This window comes from Pseudophryne corroboree, chromosome 4 (genome assembly GCF_028390025.1).
Source record: "Pseudophryne corroboree isolate aPseCor3 chromosome 4, aPseCor3.hap2, whole genome shotgun sequence".
NCBI classification, from domain to species: Eukaryota; Metazoa; Chordata; class Amphibia; order Anura; family Myobatrachidae; genus Pseudophryne; species Pseudophryne corroboree.
In genome coordinates this window covers 792,236,062-792,249,805 of record NC_086447.1, presented here as the reverse complement: position 1 = coordinate 792,249,805, position 13,744 = coordinate 792,236,062, and the positions used below count along the sequence as shown (strand labels likewise).

General features: G+C 44.9%; 1 protein-coding gene across 5 annotated transcripts in view; it reads left to right on the top strand.

Annotated features, from left to right (window-relative positions):
* THADA (THADA armadillo repeat containing) overlaps positions 1-13,744 on the top strand; it is a 1,252,206-nt gene that overhangs the window by 472,729 nt on the left and 765,733 nt on the right. For all 5 annotated transcript variants that reach the window (XM_063918333.1, XM_063918332.1, XM_063918334.1 and 2 more), the window contains exon 25: positions 7,470-7,592. In XM_063918333.1, the coding sequence (XP_063774403.1) occupies positions 7,470-7,592 (123 nt within the window). The remainder of the gene's footprint in view (positions 1-7,469; positions 7,593-13,744) is intronic.

Below are 13,744 nucleotides of genomic sequence, written 5' to 3'. Positions count from 1 at the left end.
GCCACAGGATCCAAACACCCAGATCCAGGAAGTCTGTGTCCGACAATGCAGACCATGGACTCGTCACGCCTTCAAAACGGGGGCGATGTTCCCCCATTCTGAAAAACCGTGCCACCCCCAAACGTGATTCGGCTGATGGGGCTGTGAGCGACATTGCACAACCCATTCTGCACATGCGCACAACGGTTTGGGGGTCTGCCTGCGCAGCCCCTCCATACACTGTATTTGTACTCAAACCTATCGGGTTTGCGTACAAATATGAATCAGGTCCATGTATCGATATCGCTGTCTTAATACAGTTGTATGGCAATATGAAATCCAGCAGCTCACTGTTGTGGTTTATCATTTTCTCACGCATAGGCAGGACTACCAGCTGGTATGTGGGGTGTAGTATGGTATGCCGGCGGCCGGGCTCCCGGCGACCAGCATAGCGGCGCCGGGATCCCTGCCGCCGGCGTACCGACAGCGTGGCGAGCGCAGATGAGCCCCTTGCGGGCTCGCTGCAGGCACGGTGGCCACGCTATTTAATCTCCCTCCAGGGTAGTCGTGGACCCCCAAGAGGGAGATAAAGTGTCGGTATGCCGGCGCCGGTATACTGTGCGCCGGGATCCCAACAGCCGGCAAACTGAAGACCATGCGGTATGTGTACTGTGTGCAGTGGTGATGCTCTACGGAACTTACTAGGAGCACTCCGGCGGCCAAGAAGTTAATACATCTCTGCATTATTGCATCCTGTTTGCTTCGATAAGTGCTCTAATAATGCATTATTTTCATATGTTCTTGATGCTTTGACTTCTTGATGGCTGTGGAAGCAATATAGCAACTTTCACCTACTGGGTTATCTGTGGCCTCTTGCAACTTTTCCAAAGTACATTGGGCTTAATTCATACCTGATCACATCTACAATCAGTTACACAGACATGCGGGGGGACGCCCAGCACAGGGCTAGTCCGACCCGAATGTCAGGCCCTACTTCCCACCGCACAAGTACAAAAGCATCGCACAGCGACGATGCTTTTGTACTTCACGAGTAGCTCCCTATCAGCGCAGCTCCTGCGCTCTGGCAAGGAGCTACCCGTTGCTGTCCGGGTCGCAGCGGCTGCGTGTGACGCCAATGCCGCTGGCCCGGCCCCTCGTGCCCAGCGACCACCTCTGCCTGTCAATCAGGCAGAGGTGAACGCTGGGCTAAGATGGCCATCGACTGTCTGGCATGCGCTGGCGCACGCGCAGTTCAGACCTGATCGGCACAGCAGCACATTGTTTTATATTTCTGACTTCCCTTTGTTTCTTAGCCATGTCCTGCCATGCAGTTTTATGTCACCAGAATGATCTTATTTTGTTGCGCTAGTATACAACCAGCGGCATACCCTTAAGAATTTAGCCGTGGGTACACCGCTACTCGACGCCGCTCCCCTCCCTCCCTCCACTGCTGACCGCCGCCACTGCTTGAGGTGAGGAGAGCACAGGGTTCGCTCTCCTTCCCCTCAGTGTCTTCCTTCAATTCAGCGCCGGCCCATGAGCCAATCAGAGCTCGCGGACCGGCAGCCTCCTCGAGCTTTGATTGGCTCACGGATGGTGTTTTATTGAAGGAAGACACCCGCACCGACTGAGGGGCAGGAGAGGCGCAGGCTGTGCTCTCCTCCCCTCACACACACACACACACACACACACACACACACACACACACACACACACGACACCAGCAGCAGCGGTGAGCAGCAGGAGAAGGGAAGCATGTATACCTGGCACTGGGGGCATATCTGGCACTGGGGGTACATGTGTTCCTGGCACTGGGGGCATATCTAGCACTGGGGGCATATCTAGCACTGGGGGGACATGTGTATCTGGCACTGGGGGCATATCTGGCACTGTGGGGGACATGTGTATCTGGCACTGGGGGCATATCTAGCACTGGGGGGACATGTGTATCTGGCACTGGGGGCATATCTAGCACTGGGGGGACATGTGTATCTGGCACTGGGGGCATATCTGGCACTGGGGGGACATGTGTTCCTGGCACTGGGGGCATATCTAGCACTGGGGGCATATCTAGCACTGGGGGGACATGTGTATCTGGCACTGGGGGCATATCTAGCACTGGGGGGACATGTGTATCTGGCACTGGGGGCATATCTGGCACTGTGGGGGACATGTGTATCTGGCACTGGGGGCATATCTAGCACTGGGGGGACATGTGTATCTGGCACTGGGGGCATATCTAGCACTGGGGGGACATGTGTATCTGGCACTGGGGGCATATCTGGCACTGGGGGGACATGTGTATCTGGCACTGGGGGCATATCTAGCACTGGGGGGACATGTGTATCTGGCACTGGGGGCATATCTGGCACTGCGGGGGACATGTGTATCTGGCACTGGGGGCATATCTGACACTGAGGTCATATCTGGCACTGGGGGGGGGGGGGGGACATGTGTATCTGGCACTGGGGGCATTTCTGTATCTGGCACTGGGGGCATTTCTGTATCTGGCACTGGGAGCATATCTGGCTCTGGGGTGGCATTTCTGTATCTGGCACTGGGGTGCAATGTATATCTGACACAGTGGGGGCATTTGTGTATCTGGCACTGTGAGGCAATGTATATCTGGCACTCTGGGGGCATCTGTGTATCTGGCACTGTGCGGCAATGTATATCTGGCACTCTGGGGGCATTTGTGTATCTGGCACTGTGAGGCAATGTATATCTGGAACTCTGGGGGCATTTGTGTATCTGGCACTCTGGGGGCATTTGTGTATCTGGCACTTTGGGGCAATGTCTATCTGGCACTTTGGGGCAATGTCTATCTGGCACTGTGGGGCAATGTGTATCTGACACTGTGGGGCAATGTGTATCTGACACTGTGGGGCAATGTGTATCTGGCACTGTGGGGCAATGTATATTTGGCACTGTGAGGCAATGTGTATCTGGCATTGTGAGGCAATGTATATCTGATACTCTGGGGCCATTTGTGTATCTGGCACAGTGAGGCAATGTGTATCTGGCACTGTGGGGCAACGTGTATCTGGTACTATTGGGGTCATATGAGTATCTGCCCCTCCCCCATATGTGTATCACGCCACCATTTTCATTGGCCACGCCACCATTTTCATTGGCCACACCCATTTTTGACGCGCACCTTCGACGCGCACACACAGTAATAATAAGACATTTTTTCTACTTGTACCACTGTATACAACACTACTGCATGGTGCAATATACTGTATCTATAAAGCTGATTGAATAGATTATGGCAACTGTGGTCTGGTAGGTAGAGGCTGGCACAACTCTCCTTCTCATTCGCTGATTTTGTCATGTGGCCAGCTATTGGTTACTTTGGAACCGAATCCAAAGCCTTCATGGAAATTTCACCTCAAACCCATGAAGCAAAGTCATAATAATCTCTAAATGCGTCCAATGCTGTGCTGTTCAGAGCATAAAAGAAACTTGATAATGAAAACTGCTGATTTGTCTGTTTTTGAAAGAAATTACTTGAGATATGTGAAGGAGATTCATTGTCTCTACTATTGTCTGTCATTTTTTTTTCCATTGTCATCGCAACAGTTAAACTAGCCCATTTTAGCAAATTAGGGCCCAGATTTATCAGGCCTTGGAGAGTGATAAATAGCACAATGACAAAGTACCAGCCAATCAGCTCCTAACTGCCATGTTACAGGCTGTGTTTGAAAAATGACAGCTAGGAGCTGATTGGTTGGTACTTTATCACCGTGCAATTTATCACTCTCCAAGGCTTCATAAATCTGGGCCTTAAATCTTGGTAAGTTATGAGTTTTGTTTAGGCCAGCTAGCCATACAAGAATGCATACATTTCCTTTCTTGTCTTTGCTTACCATTCTAAACTACTCATTGCTTATTCTTGTATGGTTGTCATAGTTTACTTAGCAAATGGGGGACAGGGCTGCTTATTCGTAGAAGTCATACAAGACAGGCTTTCACTAACGCTTGGCAATAGTCCGCAACCTATGTAAATGTTTTTTTGTTTTTTTTAAACTAAGAGATCTGACATGCCAGGATTGGGAGAGACTACTGTTCACGATATACTAAAACACTCGGGGTGCCTTTAGGAGGGCTTCCTATTGTCCAGAACCTTCCCCCGGGGTGCTAAAAAGGATTGTCCAACTATGGACTCCACTAGCTGCTACCAGAGGGAAGGGATGGGATTAGTTCAGGAAGTAGCAGAACAGATTGTGTCAGAGCAGACAGGGCTAATGGGCCCTACAGACTGGGCGACCCGCCACCGAGCTGCCCGACCTTTGATACGGCAGACGGGCCACCTGGCGGCGGGGGGGGGGTGACGGGGGGGGGTGAAGGGGCGCCATAGCAATGCATGCTAATATGAACAATCTCGTCCATATTGGCCTGCATGCATAAGCGACGGGGCATCAACTATGAACGAGCGTGGGGCCGCGCATCGTTCAACGTTGGTGCCTACACACTGCACGATATGAACGAGTTCTCGTTCATTAATGAACGAGAACGTTCATATAGTGCAGTATTATCTGCCAGTGTGTAGGGCCTTTTAATGTCTACTCCATGTGATCAGATGCCCGCCCAGCAAACAGTTATGGGAGGGGAGATATGAGTGGAGTGGATAAGAGTGGAGCACTGTCAGTGTGTCTGTCTGACCAGTGAGCCTGTCACCCAGGACAGTGCCAGTGTGACTTTCCAGTGAATCGGTCTTCGGCACTGTTAATGTTTTGTCCTGTGAGCCTGTCTTCCTGCGTGGTCAGTGTGTCTGCCTGATTTGTGAGTCTATCTTCCAGCACTGTCAGTGTGTGTGCCTGACCTGTGGGTCTGTTTTCCAGCACTGTCAGTGCGTGTGTCTGTCTGGCCTGTGGGTCTGTTGTCCAGCACTGTTAGTGCGTGTGTCTGGCCTGTGAGCCTATTTTCCAGCACTGTCCGCTGTATATCACCTCCCTACCTACCATTTGGCTATAATTCTTTCAAAGCAGAGTCCAAACTTGGTCAGGAATGGTCTGTTAGTTTTCACATATGAATTTATATGAATATTTCCAGTATTGTGTATTCAATTTTTACAATACAGATTTGTCCTCAAACATTATTGCTGCAGTTGCACCAAACAGACCCCCTCTACGAACCAGGTCCCTTGCAACTGTGCTAGAGATGAGTCTGAATCTGTATACGAAGATGCAGCGGCCCCCGGCTTTTTTCCATGCCAAAATCCGTTGAGCTCCGTATGCAGACTCAGTCACACACAGACATATCAGCGCAGTCTCCTTGTGCATCCTAGTCACATTATATTGCGACTAGGACACATTTTTGGATAAATATATGTAAAACTGATGCCCAGCGTTTACAGAATCGCACCGAACCTGGCGGCTCAGGCTTGCCAGGCGTCTCGCGTCACATGATGTATTGAGGCTAGTGTATGAGGACTTTTGTCCTGAACTACTTTTCCACCTCCCCCCTCTTTCTCTATGCATCCTTTTAATTATCATTTGACAATTCAGTAAGTAAAAAAAAAAAAAGATTGTCTTTTTCTAACGTTCATTTAGTGACCGTTCATGATATTTTATCAATCTGTTTAGTAAGTACTGGCCCCTGATGCTTTAGAAAGTCAGCATGTCACACCATAATTGTCAGTGTGATCATTCTGGCTCCATTATTGCACAATTCACACTCACTTATGTTTTTTTTTTTTTTTACGAATGTCTGACTTAACTAGGGCATTGAGTTACTAATGCTGACCCGCACACTTCGTGGGTTAATCTGCAAAGTGGAAAGCACGCTACCATTAGCATGTTAATCTATACGAGCATCTTGAAGCAAGATCTCACTTTTTCTGCAAACCGCAGCAAAAGCTGAAACATATTTCTGACTTTTATCACTGAGTCTCTGCAGTCTTCTGATGTACAGTATTTACTTGTTCGTATTTATGCTTTAAGCGTCTTTGATCGGTTATGTCTACATCTTTTATAGCTTTCGTTTCTTATCTTTTTTTTTTTTTAAATTGCACAATCCCCTATTGAGTCTTGTGTTTAAGACCAGATGAATATCCATGTCACATGTTTAGTTACAAGAGAGTCTGGGACATTTCCCAGAACCACCCGAGGCACTTTGGTTTGAATTTATAACTATTTGACAGCACATTTGGGATGTGAGATTGATTTATGTTCATTAAATTAATGAATATTTTATGCTCGCAGGTAAAGTAGTGTATTAGGTAATGATAACGTTTTTATAATAAGGTAATAATAGATTATAACTTTGAAGTGAGCTATTATTTATTAACAAGATATGTGGCTGAGATCCAAGCATTGATTTAAGTAGAAAAACATGTGCAAATGTGTTTTTAACCAAAAACAGTTGGTTTTCTGCAAGGATTTCTAATTGATTACGCATTACATTTATTGTACATACCTGTAGTAATAAAATGTACAATTTCCAATCATTGCCAAGACCTGAAGTGAATCCAGTGAGAATAACATACAAGCTATATTAAAGCTACTAATAACATTAATAAACATAGGTAAAAAATGTTTCCCTATACTACCAATTCCCAATCATAGTATGCAGATGCATTCCCATTACAGCACAAATCTATTTATAGGTCACCCATGAAAAATTGTTAAACTGTGATGAGGATCTGTAGGTGATGAAGCTTGAAGCATAACGCACAGTGGTTTTGAAATATATTCAATATTATTCATGCTGATTATTTTAATTGTTCCGCCTCCTACGGAGAGAGCATGAGGCTAAGGCCCCCTGATGACACAGACATTTGGACTACTGGTGACAGGGCCAGTAGTCGACTGTTGGAGAGACTCATGGGGGCCGCGACGGTGGGGGAGCGTTGCGCTCCTCCAGAGTTCCAGGTGTGGATGCTGTGACATATGCCATCATAGGAGAATTCAAGGCATCCATCCATTCCAGGGCAGAGGTGCCAGTAAAGGTTGGAGAAAGAGTAAAAGTACTACAGGAAAAAGGGTAAGAGGGGCAGAGTACCAGTGTCAGAGAGCATCATGTTGCTGAAAGATGGGGAGTACCGATGGACAATTGCCCCAACAGACAGTGAAGGGAAGTCACTGCTGGGACAGTTGAGAGCCTCAGCTGGTGGAGTAAAGAAAATAGATGGTATTACACTGTCATACAGTATGTGCCATTGAACTATAGCTGCATTTATGTTTTTTCCTTTGGAACAGTAGTTTACAGTAAGTTTTGGACAGTGGGCGTTCTGGTGAAAGATCACATGCTTGTGTTACATTTTATGATGTCACAGCGTGAGCAGCAACTTAATAAACAATGTCATGTTCCTCTTCAGAATGTTTCCACTTATGTCTGATCATTTTGGTTTGTAAATTGATTTTTTTCATGCAGTCTGCTGGTTGCAGTCGCTAACAAATTCACACCTTGTTATCCGCACCAAAATTCTATGTACACTGTCAACAATATTCACAACTAAGTGCTGTGTTTTTATTCCTCCCTCTTAGGTTCACGCTTTAAATATTTTGCGAGCTGTTTTTCGAGATACACACCTGGGTGAAAATGTCATTCCTTATGTCGGCGAGGGGACCCGAGCCGCGATTCTTGGATTTACCTCTCCTGTCTGGGCAGTAAGTTATGTTTGTTTATTTCTTAATACATGGTATATTCATTCCTATACAGAGGCTGGACAAATCCCAGACACCAAACAGCCCATGTGCCTGACAAACTACTGTTGTTGCCTAACTTACTTTGTTTTGTTTGTTTTTTGCATTTACTGTTCGTGTCAACTGAGGCATATTTTTCCTGGCTCCATAAAATATCCTATTGGCTCCAAGATTTTACTCTCAGGCTCCTGGAAGTTACAGTATTTTAAACACCTCGGTCTACATTTTTCCTTCTTTAATAGACATTGTTCGGCAGTCTGACTGTTCAACTTGAGAAAGAGACTGTTTTGACAATATTTGTCATTTTTCTTCAGTGAGAACTATAGGGGCTCATAGTCTAGGTCAGTGGTTCCCAGGGGCGGATTGGGAACAAAAAGCGGCCCTGGAAAAACATTTGTACTAGTGGCCCCACTTGGGCAGCACCAGAGGTGTAACGTCTAGCCACGGACCATGGCAGCAGCACCCTCCCCCCAAGACTTTACAGATAGTGGGCATGTCCAGCATCAAGGGGGAAGTTAAAAAGAAATAACATTAAATATTATGAGCACATTATATGATACACCTTCATAATTTAGGAAACTATATCATTCTTTAGAAAGATATATTTTCTTGCTTATTACACCAACCGTATCCCAATCTCTATTCACTCAATCTTATATGTCAGCCAAGCAGGCAGACAGAGCACATACTAGATCATCTGCAATCACAGGCTAAGTGGCAAAGTAATTTTCATATATGCAAATTATTTTGCATCTTATTCATTATGTCTATAAAAAGGACCACATGTCCTCAAACAAAAGAGGCCCCACAGGTGCGTCGGCCCACCGGAAATCTTCCCTGTAAACCCTATGGCCAATCCGCCTCTGGTGGTTCCCAAACTGTGTGTCGTGATACCCTAGGGTGCCTCGGGACACTTGCAGGGGTGCCTCAGGTTGGTGGTTCAGGACCAATTTAAATTATTTATGGTCAATGTAATAGGCAAAACCAGTGCTGGTGGCTTAAAATCATGAAATATGTGCACAGACAGACATAATTAAACCGAAGGATGACATATAAACAAAATTTACTTAATTGAAATTTAATTTTAAATTTCTCAGTAAAAACTTTTAGCCTGGGGGTGGCATGAAAATTTTTTGGAGACTGTAGGATTCAAAAAAAGTTTGAAGGGGGGCTGTTGGATTACATTTTTTTTTAAATAATTCCAATAATTGTAAATCCTTGTTCAAACATATACATAAGGAACATTAATGCCTATGACTGTGCATGAAGCTTCTGCAAATTGTTGCAATAGGAAAAAGCAGTACATGTGTCATTTTGCTTCTTTCTTCTGGTGGCTGTGCCGGGATCGGTATGTAATACCGCCACATGGGTTGCCGAATGTCAGGCGCGCTTCGCATGCCACAGTTTCTATTCTCCCTCTATGGGTGTTGTGGACACCCATAGAGGGGGAATCACCTAGGGCGCCGGTATTCCACCCCCGTCAGGATCCCAGCATCAGTATTGAGACAGCCGGGATCACAACAGGCGGAATGTTATCCGCATACCACTGTGCCTGCAGTAGAAGTTGTGTGATCAGTACAGGAGTAATTAGACCAAATCCTCAGGTATACTAAGCGCGCCCTCCTCACATGTGCATTGTGCGTGGAATACCATGCAACAGGTCTTCTGAACAATGAGGGCTCCTTTACATGGGTACATTTTTCCAAAAGCACATTGGCCAAGGATTCTAAATTTCACTCCTTTTAAGGAGAAATATCAGGATATTCTAGATTAGATAGAGATGCCAGGCTGTTACTTACACAGAATATTTAGGGCTCTCAGGTGCAATTGAAAGCAGTTGGCACATAACCGGAGCCACACTTTGCTGCTTGTGCATGGGTACAGTATAAAGAGCATCACGTTGCATTTAGCGTTTGTGATCCAGTTCATATATGCTCTTAAAATGTGGAACCTGAAACCCACATGTGACATGAGGTTTACTTAGACCTATAAAAGCTACCTCTTGCTTCCTTTCTGGGAATTGTGTTCCTATATTCTTTATTAATAAAGTGCATCAAAAATCTGGATTGTAAAACATGCTGGAGAACTGCAATGACAAAAGCACCAAGATCCTGTGTAAACTCTTAGCCTACGATCCCTATACATGGGCAAATGAGAGCTGGCATCATTTGGCATGGAAAGCTAGGCTTGTGTAGATGATACCTGATAGAGCATCGCTCCTGCATGTGGTTACCATAAAATCTGTTATGGGAAGCTAACTAATGTATCAAAGCAGCATAATCATTCCATTGTCTCTTCCTACAGCCCTCCAGCTGTTGTTGAATTACACATACCAGCATGCCTTGCTACAGTTTTGCTATTTGGCGATGCTAAAACTGTTACAGGGCATGCTGGTATGTGTAGATAAACAACAGCTGGAGGGCCGAAGGTTCCTCATCCCTGTCCTAAGCCTTTTACAACAAAAAATGTGTACTAGTAGTAAAATGCCATAAAGCAACTTGGTTATGTCTCCTCTCTAGCACACAGATGAAGGAATAGCCATAGAATAGGGGATGAAGGACAGTTTACAGCATTGTAACAGTGGCGGCTCTACAACTTTAAACATGACGGTAAAGCATCATGTTCCAAGTGCTAAAGCCAACGCAGTTACAATACTGTAAACTGCATTACTACCATGTTGGCATGTCAAGTCCCTATCCCCCTGTCATTGTTGACAATCTGATGGTGGTGGCATTGCTATCATATTGTAATCTGATCGTGGTGGCATTGCTATCACATTGTTTAACCATCGATTCTTTGCTAGTACAAGCCTTAAGTGTCCACTGCTATGGACACTCCTTCCTAAGGAGCATGATAGACGTCAGCGGCCATCAGAAACAAACTTGTGATGGTGCCAGCCATCTAAGTCTCGGCATTGAATGGAAAAAGCATTTTCATCGAATCAGGAACATAGATGGTTGCAAATCATAGGTTTTTGATGGCCATCCCTACAAAGATCAGCTAATAGGGAAGGGTCAGTGACCACCATACCTCCATAGCCAGGTATATAGTGTGGGACTTTGATGTCTCTGGTTCCTAGCAATCAGATACTGGTCCTGTCCCCAAAATGCACACTTCCACAGTATATAGGCAAAGGATCTACAATAAATGACTAATCAAGTGATTGGCCTGTTCAGTTTTTATTATATCCTGCATGCTTATACATTGGGTAGAGTGTAGCTGTACACAGTGGGAATGTCTTCAGCTCCTAGTGAATCAGTCATTCAGAGGGTTGGTAGGGGTGAAAAATTGGTCATATGAATGGCAGCACACTTTTCCCAATGTTCTTGGCTTTATACTTACCAAGGTGTACTAGTAATCAGATATACGAGGCTCAGTAGTGTCTATTGTGATAGTGCTTTTGCCACTCCAGATGATCCAAAAGTTCCTCTAATCTAACCATGTTCAAGTGAATAGTTCCAAACTATTTACTAAATACTGGTTTTGATGAAGCTAAAGAGTGTTTCGAACTCTATTTTAGTTAAACACTGAACTGATTATTTTTCCCCCAAAAAAAACAAATAGTCAGAAATTTACTTTTTAAAAAAAATTTATTTAATAAACTTCAAAATGTATTTTTTTAAGTATATTTAAATATTTTATTTTGAAAATATATATTTAGGGATGTTTTGCACCCCACCCGTGTCAATAGGCCCCCCCCCTTGTATAATGCTTCCATCACCTATGTAGAAATAGCCCCACAGTGGCAAAATAATCTCCAATATTATCACCCCCCACCCCCTACTGGTTATAGATCCATGGGGCACAGCCCCCACCCCCAATGTCAATGGGCCCACACTATTTAGTGATTCCCTCCCCATGTGTCACTGTTCAGTTATTTTTTTTTTAATATATCTCTCCCCCCCAAGCCAAACGGTGCCTTTGCAGAGCACGGCGGCATGTGGGTGATCTGTACCCCCTGCTGCGGCTGGTCTCTGGTAACTGTTATGCCACAGGCTGTGTTTGAAAAATGTCAGGGGCCGATTGGCTGGTACTTTATCTCCAGCGACTTTATCTCCATCCAAGGCTTAGTAAATAGACCCCTTTGTCAGTTACAGTAAGTGGTTAAAGGACATCTCTAAATACCTGGCTTGATGTGGTCTCAATACCCCTTATCAGATAGCTTAGTTACTCTTTCACCTCAGTGCGTTTACATTTTTGTCTGTTAACAAACATGAATATATTAATCCCAAGGTTTATATTAATAAATGACCGTAACATTTTCAATTTCTTTTTTTTTTTTATTAAGTACCAATACAGTAGACTAGTCACATAACAATAAAAAAACACACCAGTGACAGTGGTACAGTTTTACATGACAAAATCAGAAAGGACAAAGGAAAGAACAATAGGCAGAAGAAGGGGGGGATAGGGGGTATTAAGAAGAATTAATGAAGTGCAAATAATCATCAATTTATACTCCACCCAATGAAACCATGTCGAGGTAATCTCTAAATGGTGATCAGACGCCGATAAGGATAGGAATTCCATCTCCATGTATAAGTCAATTCTCCTAAACCACTTCCTGTGCAGCAGAGTGGTGGTGGTACTCCTGTACACTGGAGTGATTGCCTTTGGGGAAGTATTAAGATGTTTCAGTAGAGATGGGCATGATAGTGACATTCAAAAATACAAAACTTAAAATCTGTTGTAGTATTTGGGACAGTCAGAGTGATAAACTGTAAATACATGCTGCCTGAAGGAAGTAATGGCAGGCCACTCACACCGAATATGGAAAAGAGAGGTGGGAGAAAGACCACATCTCCAACAAATATTTGGCAAGCTTGGGAATATTCTTTATAATACAAGAGGGCACCTGTACCACCTGACTTAGAAATGTGTGCTTAGTGTCAGGAACAGAGTCACTTTGGGAACTTACAAATGTGTACAAGAAGACTCTCAGCCAGTACGCCTCACAAAAATCAAGTTTACATTCTTCCTGCCATTGGAGGGCAAAGTAGGAAAGACCCTCATGATGGTGAACTAGTGTTTGCCACTTAAGACTTGGACTCACACCAATAATCCGAGCCCTAACCTGGGTTATTGAACACTGTTTGAAGCTGTGTCCAGCTACTTGAAACCATGCTAACATTGCAGGATAGACACGGTTTATTGCCGGTTCGTCCATTTGCCGGTGCTTGGTGCTGACATCTCCCCCCACCAGTGATCTGGCAGTCTGCATACTTTTTCCGTGTTGTGCTTTCCCATTGAAGACTACCCAGGCTGGTCCTGGGTTCAACTCTGGTCGAATTCTCGGGGCAACGAACTTGGGTAGTCCCTTTCACACCAAGCCAGGACCCGTGTTGGCCTTGCAATATTCCTTGTTAGGGGCTCAGTGTTAAAGGGGTATAAGATTCAAAAAGAGACAGAGCAGTTCTAAGTGTCATCACCTTAGGCAAAAACTATATAATGTCACACTTTGCAATATGTCCAGAACTCGATAAGACCAGGTACACATCAGAACCATGTGTTTCCAGCCAATCTGCTGACCTATGGCCCGAAATATCGCTATACACGGTGCAGTGTTACGATGACACAATGTACCAGCATGCACTGGCATATCTATAATAGGTGCAAGGTGTGCTGTACACATGGGACCATTTAATTATACTTACTGCTCCATCAGCTCGGCGCTGGCTGCAGAAGATACCACTGGGAAAATGGCCACTGCTGCCATTTTGATATGTGTCAGTAGCTGGGGCATTGGGTCAGGTTTTTATCTGCCTCTGGTGTAACGGTGCTACAGTATGTGCCTCTAAAGCTTGAGAATGAAAAAGGGAATCATCTGGAATATCATTAAACATCCAAAGCATAGGGGGGGTCAATATTGAAAGGTGGAGCTAAAAGGGGGTGAGCACACAGACAAAACATAACAAAAAGATAATAATGCAATAAAGCACAAAATCTAAGCCAGAGGTTTTCAAAATATTGTGCTCTGGGACAATAAAACTTATTACAGGACCCCAGCAAAGTACTTACAGAATGGCCACCACACATGTGGGGTCAGCAGATCACAAGTGAATTGACCACTAATGCGATTATTTTATTTATTACACAATTGCAGGGATGCGCTTCTT